The 14308-nt window shown below is 40.4% G+C and overlaps 1 protein-coding gene and 1 long non-coding RNA gene across 2 annotated transcripts in view; both read left to right on the top strand.

Moving 5' to 3' along the window:
• The window catches only part of LOC306801114, a 212035-nt gene that overhangs the window by 105800 nt on the left and 91927 nt on the right, over window positions 1-14308 (top strand). The gene's annotated exons all lie outside the window — the stretch shown is intronic.
• Window positions 1-14308, top strand: part of EFCAB6 (EF-hand calcium binding domain 6) — a gene marked incomplete at both ends in the record, with an annotated part of 89100 nt that overhangs the window by 57071 nt on the left and 17721 nt on the right. The window contains 2 exon segments of the mRNA XM_079303078.1: window positions 5649-5735; window positions 6612-6730. Of these exon segments, the coding sequence (XP_079159204.1) occupies window positions 5649-5735; window positions 6612-6730 (206 nt within the window).

Genomic DNA, 14308 nt, shown 5'->3' with positions numbered 1-14308 from the left:
AAAAAAAAAAGTTAACAGCAATACAGCATGAAACAAAGCTTTCCTGAGAGAGAACTTTTCTATTTCATGTGAAGATTATTGGTGAAATTAGGAAGACTTAATTTATATGATTTTTAGCACACTGTCTGCATTCTTTGGCTGCTGATCCAGCTAAGCTGCTGATCAGGCCAAGAGGGAGGCTGGAACATGTGGGATGTGAGCTAAGATCCACAGGTAGTTGCTATGGAGTTGTCACCACTAACAGATTGCAAAAAGTAAGTGACTGATGGCTCTGCCTTGAGCAGATCCTAGTCCTCAGCATTTTGAAACTCTTACTCACAGCCTTGGAGTTATATTATATCCTCAATTATCATTGATGGTTTATAGTAGGGTTGTTCAGCAACTTTTTCTATTCTGTGTAAAAAGCCAGAAGAGAGTAACCAGACCTTTAAGGAAAGAAAGACATTAATGCTCACTTTTAGCAGCAGTGCATACAGCAAGAACTCTGTGGTGTGGCCTGGGTTTAATTTAAAATTCTGCTTCTGGATGTTTAAGCTGTTAAGGAATGTTGTTACTAGGGAATGCTGAGATGCTGTTGCCTGTAATGCAATTGATGGTTTTATTAGGGTATCAGGAATTCCAGTAATTGGGCAAGGTTTGCTGTGGGTATTGGTACAGATGTGGTGTTCACCCATATAATGAGGATGTGGTCTTCATTGATTTACTGTTGCTAAAGAGTGAATAAAAGAAGAGTGTATTCATAGTTTGGGAGCACATTTTTTTTCATGTCAGCTCCTTGCCTTACCCCATCAGTCATTTCACTGATTTCAAGGCCCTGCAGGGTTTTCATCTTCAGCCCTTAAAGACAAAGTTTGTGGAATCTGAGCCGATTGCTTGTGTTGGAAGCTTCAGTGTAGACTAAAGCTATTAAGTAATTATCCATTCCTCATTTCTTTTTAAATTTGTGCTTTAGGTTTAGTTTTGTGGGTGACATTCTGATGCCACTGAAGTCAAAGTCAGTTTTGTCATTGTTTTCAAGGCCTGTTTTAACTTCCATGTTGTGCCTCTAATTTTTCTCAGAGGCTGTATTTACTATTTCATGCTGTTACTACTGTTTTCTGCTGTCATTATTTCTCTTCTAGGAGTAAGACAAGAGGAAGAGCTGGCTTGTGGGTGGCTGACATAATATTCAGGTTTTTCCTCATTCAGGCCTAGAAGTTTAGAAGTTTGTGAATGTAGTTTGTTAATGTAGCCAGCTAATCAGGTATCCACCAAAATATGTGCACCTTTACACCCAGTAGCATAATAAAAGATCTTTGAAACAGGTTGACCTCAGGGAAAATGAGTGTGCCAGCTCTTTGATTTAAATCAAGGATCAACAGTGTTTTGTCTGTATTTAAAGCTTTTGCCAATTATGAGAATCACAGCTTTTCTTTCCATATGTTACTATATCACATAGTTGTAAAAGGAAGTGTGACCCACATTTAATATAAAGTAAGTCTCAGAAACCAGAAGGCAAAGGAAAAAACCCTCCTAACTTTTTTTTCATTTTCAATGATTTGTGATTCACTGGGGTAGAGGGTGGTCTATAGCTACAGAAAAAAGAGACTTGATCTTCTCCTTATAATCTCTAGTGGGAAGATAACATAAGTGCAAATGTTCTTGACTATATTTCAACAGAAACTGAAATTAAAATTAAAAAAAAGATTAGTGCAAGTCTGTAGGGAAAAACAGGGTTTAAAGGGTAAAATTAGGAGAAGTTAAAATGATACAGTAAAAACTGTTTATGATTTTTTTGAGCAGTTGTACAGGCTCTGTATGCCAGCATATGTAAATCTTTTTAAAAGAAATGAAACATTCCTTTATGACAGACCATTATCTTAGTGGTTTTTCTATCAATCAGGAGTAGGGTGCAGTGAAATGCCAGTGTGTACGTTTTTCTGTGCAAGTTTTTCCCATTTTAAGATCTGTCATGAATTTCTTCACTCATCTTTGTGACTCATATGCTGCAGAAAAATCCTGAAATGCTCAAGAGGTTACACAAGACACTTTTTTTCTTTTTCCCACAGAAGCAAGGCAAAACAGGCTCCTAGAGTACAATGAGCAGACCTCAGACAGGCACCAAAATAGGTTTTCTATGGCCTAGAAAGTACCTTAGTCCTTCAGGACTGGAAGGACATGATTGTCCTGCTGGGAAGGTGGCTGACCCTGCAGGGCTGTAGGATAATAAATTTATTATTAAACAATGCAAAGCTGTTTGTGTGGGACTGAGCCTTGCCAAGACATCAGACAGAAGAGTTTCAGGGGTGATGCTCTGTTAAGTCAGGGGGTTTTGGTGGCAAATCCCCTGAAACAGCTCCTTTTGGTTCAGACTGGAGCAGGGCTTTCTTCAGTTTGAGATTTCCCTCTTCATCTTGTGCTGGGGAAGTTACAGAAGCTGAGGCCAGTGCAGAAAATTAGGTGGACGCCACTAATTCTGCAGAGAGCTGCTGGACTCTTGTCAAGTTGTGCTGTCAAGAACCCAGTTGCAGGATTTCTTGGTTTGTTTATCCTTTATTGCTGTGCTATTTATCTTTAATACACTGTCAGTATTTGCTACACTTCAATTTCATTCCTGCAGGTGGGAGGTTGAATGGACCAGGAGCTACATTATGTAACAACCCAAACCACAGAGCAAATGATGCTAAATGCCACTGCACGGCTGCTGAAGAATATCTCATGCTGATGGATGTCTATGGGGTGAATACATGGAGCTTTGGCTCACTTTTGGCCATGAAACTGGGAACTATTTTAATCCAAACATTTGTTTTAAAAGTTGGTTTAGAGGAGCTGTTGGGAAAGTGGCTCTAAAAATTATGTTGGATTTCAAGTCTTCTGTGTTCTCAGAAACTTCCAGTTCAAATATATTCAGTTTTCAAGGCAAAACCTTTTTTTTTTTTTTTAATTTTTATTTTTTTAAATTCTTAATTGTTTTCTCTTCAGCCTCTGCCAGGAAAATACATTCAGGGTTATTTTTTCCATCCTTTTGTGAGCATAGCTATTAAGTATTCTGCAATTAGCAAAGAGTATCTCTGCACTACTCATTCATGGAACAGCCCATCTATGCATGAGAATGATCCTTCAAGAAGGTGTTCTTAGTCCCCAAAATTTGCAACACAGTGATCTTAATTAAGAGTTGATTTTCCAGCTTTTCTACATTTGGTTATTGTTTTCTGTAAGGCAAAACTAGAAATGCTTTGTATTCTTAAACTGCATTCAAGTGCTTGCCTGTTGCCAGTACAAATCAACAGCAGACCTTTGTTATATTTATGTTTAAAAATATGCAGTAGACCTGTTATATATATTTAACTTCATATGTTTAGTTAAATATTCCTTGTTAGGACACCTATTCTGCCTTCTGTGAAACAGACAGTGACAGTGACAGTAGCAGCAAGTCCTGAAAAGCATTTTGCTTGCCTTGAGGAATTCCAACAAACCCATTGGTTTTGTTGGGAAGAAGCCTGCCCTCCATGTTAGATAAGCAAGAATTCTGTCAAGTGTTTCACACCCAAGCAGCCAAGGAAGCACTTCCCTGGCTCTTGCCATCTCACAACAAAGCAAGAAAAAGTTGCACAGCACCTACAGTAACCTGCTGTGTTTACAGAAATGAATATACAGCGTGAACACTCGTAGTGGGTATAAATGAAGATGTGGTATTAAAATGCATCTCTATCAAGCTTAAGTGGGGATCTCTACCAAGTTCTCAGTGATTTATGGCTGCATTAGATTGGATATTTAATCCATTGAGGATTAGAATGTCAGAACTGCCCCTGGTGGCTGTTTTAGTCTGTGAGATCAAATATATAAACTGGTGCCTGAGCTGAAGCCTTAGAGCTGAGTGAGCCTCCAAACTGGACAACTTTGCTGCATCTTCCAAGCACTCAGGGCTGGGAGTGGTTTGGGAGTCAGCTGTCCTTTTGGAGGGAAGTGCAGGCAGGGTATTACCTGTCTGAGACAGTGTCAGTTCTGGCACTAATATTGCTGCCAGGGTATTTCAGAACAGTGGAGACTCGTGCTCCAGAGCTCTAAACCATCAGGGCTTAAAATATTTATAAAATACAAATACCAGGAGCAGACAAGATCAGGAGAGATGTGCAGAGTCCCCATGGAGTGGGTGGGGAACAGAGAGAGTGGAGCTACATCTTCCTTTCCTGTGAGAAGCAATACTGCTTAAACAGCTGAAATAAAATTTAAGCCATAAAAGAATAATTCTAAAAGCTGAATGTGAAACTCTGTTTAGCTAAGCAAAGAGAGACAAATTTATAAAAATAATGACAAGATACAACAGGACTGGAAAAGCTCCTGATCAGCAACTCATCTCTGCTGTGGCAGTGATGATGTGATATATACACATAGGCTTATTTCCCAGTTTTTATTTGTCTCTTACAGCATTACTGTTGGCTCTGATGGTAGTAATATTTATCTACTTGTTTTGTTTTTCTTTTTTCCTGAATTGGACAACTGAGTGAATCAAGGACATCAGTCTAAAACAAGAAAGGAAGCTGATGTTCACAGAATCATTAAAGATGGGAGGAAACTTCCAAAATCATTGAATCCCACCTCTGACCCAACACCACCATGGCAGCTAAACCATATCACAAAGTGCTACCACATTTGCTCATTTTTTGAGCATTTCAAGGGGTAGTGAGTCCATCACTTCCCTGGGAAGTGTGTTTCAATGCTTAACCACCCTTTCAGTGAAGAAATTTTTCCTGCTATCCAACCTGAGCCTCCCAAATGATGTTTGGATCTTGCTACCAGCTGGAATCTGAGATTACTAATTGCTGTTGTGCTCTCATTTCGGTTTCAGTTTATACTTAGCTAGAAATTGAAATATTTTGACTTTAGCTCCAAAACCTGCCCATTTCAAATACTTTTGCTGATTCAGAAGTTTTACAGAGAAAACACAGTGATGGGAAGCCTGAAGAGCACTTGCTTTTTCACAGTGAAGTTTCTAGAATATTTTATTGGTCAATTGTTGATGTTTATGGACTTTTCTCTCAAGAAGTGCTTCTCAGGTGTGGCAGCACATGGATTTAGTCAGGTTTCTGTGCAGTGTAACAACCTCACTTGAGTCTCTCCTATCCCTCTGTGAATTTGGATTAAATCAGAAGTGCCAGCTCCCAAAATTGAGACACTTGCAATGGTGGCTGAATTTGCAAATGTATTTTTTCCTTACTCCCCATTTCTAGCCATGCCTTGGTGACTCACAGAGATAGTTTTGGTCTATGTAATTGATGTAAATCAAGGATAATCTTCCTGGAGTCACTCCAGGATGTAATTGTTTCTGAGATAATTAACATTTCCTTCTATGTGTATAAATGATCCGTGCTGGCTCTTGAGTTTGAGGGAGAATTGAACAGCATTGATTTGAAAATAAATAGGGAATTACAAAATTTAAAACATCTTCACTAACCTGCAGCCAGGGAAATAAAGCAATATTTAAAGAATTAAATTTACACAGATATGAAGTAACAATCTTTAATGTGTATCTTACAAATTAGAAAACAAAACCACTACCACCATGAAGAACAACAAAAGGGAAGGAAACTCGTGTAGATTAAAGCTCCCACTAACGTAAAACATACTTAGTTGTTATTTTTTTTTTTTCTTCTCTGTGAAAAAAACAGATGATAAGGGATGCAGAGCTAGCTTGTGATCACGCTCATTACTATCTTGTTATCAAAGCAAGAACCAGATGGTATGACCTAGTAAGGGTAAGAAGAATGTTTTCTTTAAATAAATAAGCAGCACTAATAGATTTCAGAACATCATGCAATGTTGATCTTCAGATTCTATAAATATTCAAAGAGACCCGTACAAAATAGCTCATTAATGATAAAAACTTACTCTGTAATTAAAAAGAAATCCACTGTCTGAATAATATGCAATTTTTGCAATGTTCATTACGTAGTAGATGCTATTATGGTTGTTTCTAAAACATTCTTCATGTTCTACTGTTGTTAATTTCATTTAATTTTTCTGCTGTAAGAGGAGTAATGGGCTACACCTGAGGCCTGGCCACTGACACTGAGCATAGCTTTTTGCTCTGCTGACACTCAGTGCTTTCCACCAGAGAGCATTGAGGGGTGATGCTTACACCATGCAAAAAGACTCTCATAAATCTGTCTTACAAAAATATTCCCATTTTAATCTTCTCAAATTTTAAAAATATTTGGTCAAAATATCAGCAGAAGGAAAAAAAAATTATTTTTTCACTAACTGTGTACATTAAACAGTAGTACTGGTAATCTCAGTTTACAAATTGACCAGTAAAACCACCAACAAACCCAAGAAACCAACTCAAATCTATAGCAAAATCTAATTAGTATTCGATGTAGAATGAATTGGAGAGAAAATCTGCAGGTCTGTCATTTTTCAGTCTGTTTCCTGATCTAGTTGAAGATGTCCCTGCTCATTGCAGGGGATTGGACAAGATGGCTTTTCAAAGTCCCTTCCAACCCAAAGTGTTCTATTATTCTATTGTTTTCTGTTTCTTTCTCAAGTCCCATGATTTATTCAGCTTGTAGAGCGATCAGACATTTTGTCAAACTTGTTGGTTCTTGTTAGTGATGATTTCTTTTGCATTCCAGAATTTTCAAGGGTTTGACAGTGAAGGAAATGGCATTATACAGCCAAGGGAGTTGAAGAAGTTCTTGTTCCCATTTGGCATTCCAATCACCCTGGAAGGATTGAAGCAGCTTAGGGCAATGTATAACAACTGTAAATGATTAGGTCTTGCAATAATGCATCTTTTATAGGATTACAGAGCCTTTGCTAGTGCAGTGAATGACAATAGACTACACTGCACGAGAAATCTTTTATTTTGCTACAATTGTGACCTCAGAACACGACACTGTGTTACAGGAGGTGATGTCTTATCATACTAAGCTCAGTTAGATCCATCAGTTTCCAATTAATTCAAAGACAGAACTTCCTCTTGGCTTTAGCATTTCAGATCCTTTTAATTGAACATATATGGTCTCAGATGGCACTGTAGGTCACTGGTTAAATTAACTTATTTTTCAGCAGTTTTTCTCATACACACAAACGCCCAGGTCAGTGTGTCCTGGGTTAAAGTCAATTCCAGATATCTCAGGTCAGATGGGATCTGCAAACAGATCTGGGAGTTTCTACCCAGGAGGTCTGTGGACAATCCACGTTGCACACCTGTGTGAAGGCACAACCTCTTGTTTTCAGAGCACTTTGTTTGCTTGCAATATTTTCAACCTAAATAAAAGCAACACAGTCAAAAGAAAGATGTCGCATACCAAATATGTAACAAAAAAGGCAAGGCAATTTCATGCTGTGTAAAGATTTCAAGTAATATCATGAAATGTTTTTACAGACAAGAAATTTGCTATGAAGTGGAGGGGGAGCTTGTCTGCCTTCAACAAAGAGGAGCTGAGCTATAAACTGTGTTTGCAGTGGGATAAATGTCAGCTGTGTGTGGTATTATATAAAAAGCCACCTTCATTACAGGTCTATTTTGAGAAGTAATCACTCTAATATATAGAATCTGAGTGTATTTCATTTTGCTTACAACCTGCATTACCTATATCGATTTTTCTTAGCATTGATTCATTTATGAACTATTTTCTACATCATTAGATTTTACTTGTCATTCTTATTTCTTATTCCTATGGCATGTGGAAGTGTCCTTTTCATGCAGTTATCTGCTGCATAACTTCAATTCCATCAGCCACTCCTTTTAGAGAATAGCTAAAATCTCCTACATGCCTGATATGTCTGTAACTTGAATAAAGGAATTAGAGTGAAGCTGAGGCTAAATTAGGCATTGCCATGCATCAGAACACTGGCAGAGGGAGAAACTCCAGAGGAAGTAACCTATGGAAAGATTTATACCTAAGAAAATATGAAAAGTGTTTATGAAGCTAAACGTGTGTCTCTGGAGGACGATTTCAACTCTGAGCATCTTGTGTGGCTACTTTGAGACACTTGAAAATAGATTTTTTGGAGACCGGCATCTCAAGCCAGAACCTGAAAGACTGCAACACTGACAGCTGGAGAATATTCCTGGGTTTGGTTTTTTTTTTTTTTTTTTGAGGGTAGTATTTTTGGAAGTGACTCCGTGATTCCAATGCATAAGCCCCATCTTTTGAGCCTCATTCATTCATTCTCAGTGTGGTATGGCACCTCTGTAAGGAGGGGAAGTCAGTGAGAGCTAAGCTGTTAAGTCAGTTAAGGACATCTGTAATGCCTTTTTATGGGGAACACATGAATATTTAAAAAGAGTGTTTCTTTTTCAAGGTATGATACAGATGAAAAAGGATAACTAACTCACCAAGAATTTTTAAGAAACTGAGGATAGAGTTTCCATCCACTGACAGAGGCTGAGCCAACACATCACAAATGACAGCCATGCACATTTACAAGCATTAATTTTGTTTATTATTAGAATAATAAACAAAAGAAGCATTCAAAGCTGAAAGAGCAGCAGGAACAGCAGAAAATAAAGCTCTGCATGTAAAAGAAATTGCAAATCAGACCAAGTAAGTTATTTATGAGCTTAGCATTTAACTTTTAGTGTTTGTGTTTAGTTTGTCAAGATGACACTGCGAGCAATGTAAATAAAATCTTACTAAAAAAAGGTTCTGAAAAAGAGCCTTTGAAGGTGCTGGACCAAGCTTATCCATAGTTATTCCCTTGATTTGCTGGAGGTGAGCCTAGCTTGTGTGCACTGGGAGACCTTTCACAGATATTCTCCATGGGTTGTGTCTTTTACTACACAGATTTTGTGGCAGCACCTCTACTGGCAAACAGAATGTGCAGAGTCATTCCCAGACTGCTGCTGGACTGACAAACCTTTGACTTGGGACAGCTGATGTTTTCCCTGCTCCCTCCCAGCTCTGCTTGGGAGCAAGAGTGCCTCAGGGACAGCTCTTCCTGGGCAGCTGGGAGGCAGCAGCTCCCTTTGGGGACTGACAAGGTTCAGGGGCAGAGATGTGCTGGGTGTCCCCCATGCCTGGGTGTCCTGGTTTGGAGGACAGATGTCTGCCAATAAAGGCAGGAGCTTCTCTTTGAAATGAAGAATGTAAAAACCCTCCCTCCGAATTATTATAATTTTGAAATTAAGGAGCTCGCAGGCAAAGAAATGGGAATTAGGAGTAACAGTTCTTTACTAGGAAAATTAAAATAGAATTGCAGTATTACAAAGAACAATCCCAAAACACTGACAGAATCAGGATACAACCTGACACCCTGTCAGTCAGTCAGGGTGTTGGTAGCAGTCCCATTCAATGGTGGTTGCATCCTCCTGCAGTGGCAGATGTGGTTCAGCTGGAGCAGTGCTCCTGTAGAAGGTGCAGTTTTCCTCTGAAGGTCCAGGGATGATGTGGAAAGGTCTAGCTTTTCTCTGGAATCCAGTGGAAAAGAGGTACCTTGGTGTCAAAAATCTCAGTTTTTATCTAGGTAGGAAAGGCTTGGATCCTCCCCTGGCTGAAGCATCTCCCAGTGGGATGATGGAATTTTATCAGTCATGCAGTGGGACTCAATGGGCCAGCAGCAGATGATATCTTCCTGGAGGGAGGATGGGTTGTGGAAAAGATAAAGATGATTGCCCCAGCTGGTTTAAAGATGGCCTGTTAGCAGATAATATGTGGCATGGATATAAGGGTGACTGCCCCACCCAGCTTCAACAGATGGTGACAGAATACACATTGCTGACCACACCTTGTTTTGCAATCCAACACCCTGGGCCATTCTCAGGCCTGTCCATAGGCATCAGCTCATGCTTCCAGTCCTAGCACTGCTGTTAGCCCAGGCTGAATGAGAAGAACAAGTGCAGGTCCTTCCCCACCAGGCTCCCTTGGTGTGGACCTGGTTATGCTCAACAGGGGCTTCCCTTGCAGCTGGACTGGGTGGGTGTATGGGATACTGTGGTCCTGTCTCACTTCCTTGGATGAGGGATGGGTGATAATCACACTTGGCTTCACACACCTGTAGCAGCTCCTTAACTTGCTGGGAAATGGCTCTGGAGTGCAGCAAAACCAGCCTTGACAAGGAAGGACCCTGGATCCAACAAGCATCTCATCTTAGAGTCTCTGTCTGAAACAAAATGAACACTCACAGTTAAGAGGTCACTGCTCCTGAGAAGAGCATTTGACATAATGACAAATGACAAAATGATGTCCTGCTTGCAGTGCAGTCTAATGATCCGTGCTTGTCCCAGTGAGTCAGCAGTGATTAGCCTGCTGCTCCTGCTCCTGTAAGATTCCTGCACCTGCCAGCAGATTAAGGCAGCAGGAGAATCCTCTGCCCACCACAGTGCTGTTAAAACTTCATATTTCTGTGGATAAACACCACCTGGATGCTTATCATGTTTCTTGCTTGTGCTTTCACTCTTCTCCTGAAATGCATTATATTTTTTATTTTTTATTTAGGAGTATAAACCCTTGGGAGCGAAACCCATGTACAAATATATCCCCAGGAGCAGAGGTTTGCTTTCTTTTGTGCTTGGAAAGGGTCTGGAAGTTGTAGAAACTAATAAATTATTGTTTATAAGAATGATAATTCCCGCTGACATGGTTGGTAAAGTTGATACACTCATAAACAGAGAGCAGCAGCCTTGTCTTGCAGATAAAGAGGCAGCTTGGGAAATCAGCTCACAACTGCCCCACAAAAGAGAGACAGAAGCCTGTGAGGCTTTTACCTTTTTACCCTGCTTTTTAAAATTCTGTTTCTTAGGATCCCAAATAGCCTGAAAGAATAAGAGCAAAACTGTGACTTTTTTTTCCAGCATCACGTCTCTCCCACCTGCATTGCAGCTCCCTGGCATAAACTGCACTTAAAGCACACACAGGTACCAAGGAGAGTTCCTCCTGTAGAGAATTGAGTAATATAAAGCAGAGATGGGGAGGCAGCTGCTGCGTTGCAGGCATTGTTTATTATTGTATTTGATGTGAAACTGCCTCACACTGGGCTTTTCCACTCCATTTTTTGTTCCAGCCTGTTATCTATAGTCTAACTTGGATGAAGAGCTCTTCTGGTCAGGAACCTTCTATTTCTTTCCTGTTAGTGCAGTGCCAAATGTGAGGCAGCCCTAGCTCCAATGCCATAAATAAGAAGCAGCTCTGCAAGTCAGGAAGATGCTGTGTGCTGCAAGCAGAAATTTTACAGTGTGTCTCAAAGATGCAAATACTCCTGAAGCAGCTGGAGAGTAATTAAATCAATGGAGAAGACATGCCAGGTAGTAATAAAATAGTCATGATGTGTGATGCTGAGAGATCTGCATCCTTCAGAATTATTTGCTGTTGTGAACCTATTTTAACAACAACCGTGGTCAGAACTGCAGCAAATCTCACAGATACAACATTGTTTAAATTTATTTGGAGAAAAAGAGATTGGAGACTGGGTGACATAGAACTGGATGCAGTTATGTGCTAGCAGCTGGAGCTCCTGTTTGAGGTAGAGCAGGGTTCTAATAGATGGACATGGAATATTCTGACCCCTGCACTGAGGGCTCCCTCATCCCAAGTGGTGATAGTTTGCAGAGGGGACTTGTATAACCCTTTCCAAAATGGCATTCTAATTATTTATTATATTCTGCTTTTCTTGATTTTTAAACATAGGACACCTAGTTCAGATTTTAGGTTTTTTTAAATTTGTCATCTACAGCTTTGTCTGGGAATGAGTTCACCATTTAATCACTCATGGTCTGCAAAAGTAAGTCTTGTTATCAATTATTGCCACCTTTCAGTTTTCCTGATTGTTCTCTTTTTGCCTCCCACTGTTCCTCACCCAGCTCCTGGACAGTGGGAGCAGTCCTCTGCTAGAAGTGCCTGTCTGTTTTTTTTTTTTCTTGGGTATCTCTATATACAAGAGAAGTTGAATCCAGACCTCTGGACTTCTCAGATTTCAGATATCCATAAATGACTCTGGAGCTGGAGTCGCTGTAGAGTGGAAGAAAAGCTCTGTATGTGGAGCTGTGAAGGCAGGGGTCCAGCCCAGTGTCGCCTGCAGAAGCCCCTCAGAAAGCTGAGCTGTGAGCAGCAAGGGTGGGGACCATCCCTCTGATGGTGCGATTGGTGTAAGGAATCAGCTCTTGGGCAGCAAAACCGAGGCAGGGTGTTCCATGTGAGCCTCAGCCCACCCTTCCTTCCCAGAGTGCAGGGAAGCTGATTCCTTTCACCTCTCCCATTCCATCTGGGAGGAGATATTTGCCTGCAGTGTGGATTTGCTCTTTACAGGACCCACTTCAGCAGCATTGGGAGCAGCTCCTGCTCCCCTTTCCATGGTCCTGCACAAACCCTCACATTTTTCCTTGCCCAGTGGCCAGATCCAGCCTGTGTCCTTACTCCTGGCTTCCTGCAGGGGCTGTGAACCTCATCCTGCCAGCTTTGGAGTAATTTCAGGGCCCTGTGACTGCACACTGTGAGGCAGACAAAAGCTCTGGACATCTTACATTTCAAAACATACTGCCTTGAACTACTTTTTTTTTTTTTTCCTTTTGCTTTTGGAACAAATTGCCCAAATTAGAAACAGACATTGAACAGTGTGCAGTGGCTCTGCAGCTCTTCAAGAAAAAACACGAAACATTTGCAAGAAAATATAATTTTTTGGCACTGCAGCTTGATCTATGGTTTTAATCCACATTTTCTCCATGTAGATATTTATTGCTGTGAGTGGAATAATTACCACCTGGAAATCTTTTATTAGACCAAAAAATGTTGAATGCTTCAATTTTCCAAAAATATGAATCTCAAAATCTCAGCCTCTACTTTCATTGGGACTATTCTGTGATTCTGTGGAGATTTAAGTGGAAGATGACAGCAGTGATGAAGAGTGGCGCTGAAAGTAAATATAGTTGAAAAAGGGTTGCTGAATTTTCCTGCAATGAGGATACAACTTGGACCATATCAACCCTTCAAAGCCCACCCCTGCAAGATGGAAGGGGCTGTGCTGAATAGATTTGGGGGCTGGCAGAGATCAATATCTGGCTGAAATCACAAATTGTCCTTAGTGGTCAGCTGGCTTTGGCTTTTAAGTTGCTGTCCTGCTTCCTTGGTGTGATTCTCTTACTGGGCCTCAGTCCTCATCCTCCTTCACCCCTGCCCCATTGCTGTAAAACTGTGGGATTTAAGCAGTGGCACATCATCTCTGAAAAAGCAAACTCACCTTTGACAGGAGATTTTAGATTTGTATCTTTGCTGGAAAATCTGCAGGGCTTCTGAACATAATAAAAGTTGCAACTTGCAGATGATGGATCTCTAGTATCTGGTATGTAAGAGGAGGCTGAGGTGGTTAATCAGAAATTAGGAATATGGAGACTGGGGAGAGCAAAGCCAGCAGGGAGGCAGTGCAAGTGCACCCTGATTGCTGTGCACCCTCTGCAGAGCCCTTCTGTGTCTGAGTCTGTGAATCCCAGTGCCACATGGTACCAGGAGCAGGATGTGAAAGAGAGGAAGGAATTAAGCAGAAAAAGAAAGATTTGAAAGTGAGAGGAAAAAGGGATAACTCTTTAGGGGCTTTTAGAGCCTTTAAATCACACGGGCATTATTGCAGTTTCCTCAAAAAGCCTCACATCATGCCTTGGAACTTATATACAGTGCCCAGATTAATCACAAGGAAGCTCACAACTATTTTCTGGAATATTGCAGGAGTAGGAGCTATCAAAGTTTTTAGTGGCATGGAGCCAAGCTGGGGTGAGAGGGCAATCCATGCAGTTACAGAAAGTAAGTTGAAGGAATATTGCACTCGCAAGGAAACTTGAACTTTTGAAAGACACAGGTTTCATATAAGAATGCAGAGGGAGGAATCCTTTGAAGAATTTTTGGCTGGTCTTAAAATAACAGATCAGTCAAGTAGCTATGACATTTCAGAGATTCCATTTTAAATGGTCAAATCAAAGATCCAAAGACACAGAAAAGATCCCAGAAAAGTAGGATAAAAGGTATGCTAGAAAAATCTGTTTAGCCAAGCTAGGAAGTTGTAAGGGACAATATGGAAATACTAGAAAGGGAGAAGGACATGCCATCTGTCAGAAAAGGAAACCAGAAAAATTTAAAGACTTTTCAGAGTTATGTCCAAAGGGAAATATGTGAAAATTCATACATTCACATTATGTTTAGGAGTTCAGAAATTCTGCAGCAGCTGTAGGAAATGCAGTTTTTCTGCAGGACCTTGCAACTGGAAAGCAGAGGCAAAAGAGAATACCCTCCATATCCCCAGATTTATGTGATGGTGCACAAACATGCAATAGAACAAAATATCACAAAGAAATGCTGTGCAAAAGCTTCAAAAGTGGGCTGCAGACTAAGAACAAACAACT

Source organism: Erithacus rubecula (genome assembly GCF_903797595.1).
Source record: "Erithacus rubecula genome assembly, chromosome: 4".
Classification (NCBI taxonomy): domain Eukaryota; kingdom Metazoa; phylum Chordata; class Aves; order Passeriformes; family Muscicapidae; genus Erithacus; species Erithacus rubecula.
This window is presented reverse-complemented; position numbering and strand designations above follow the sequence as displayed.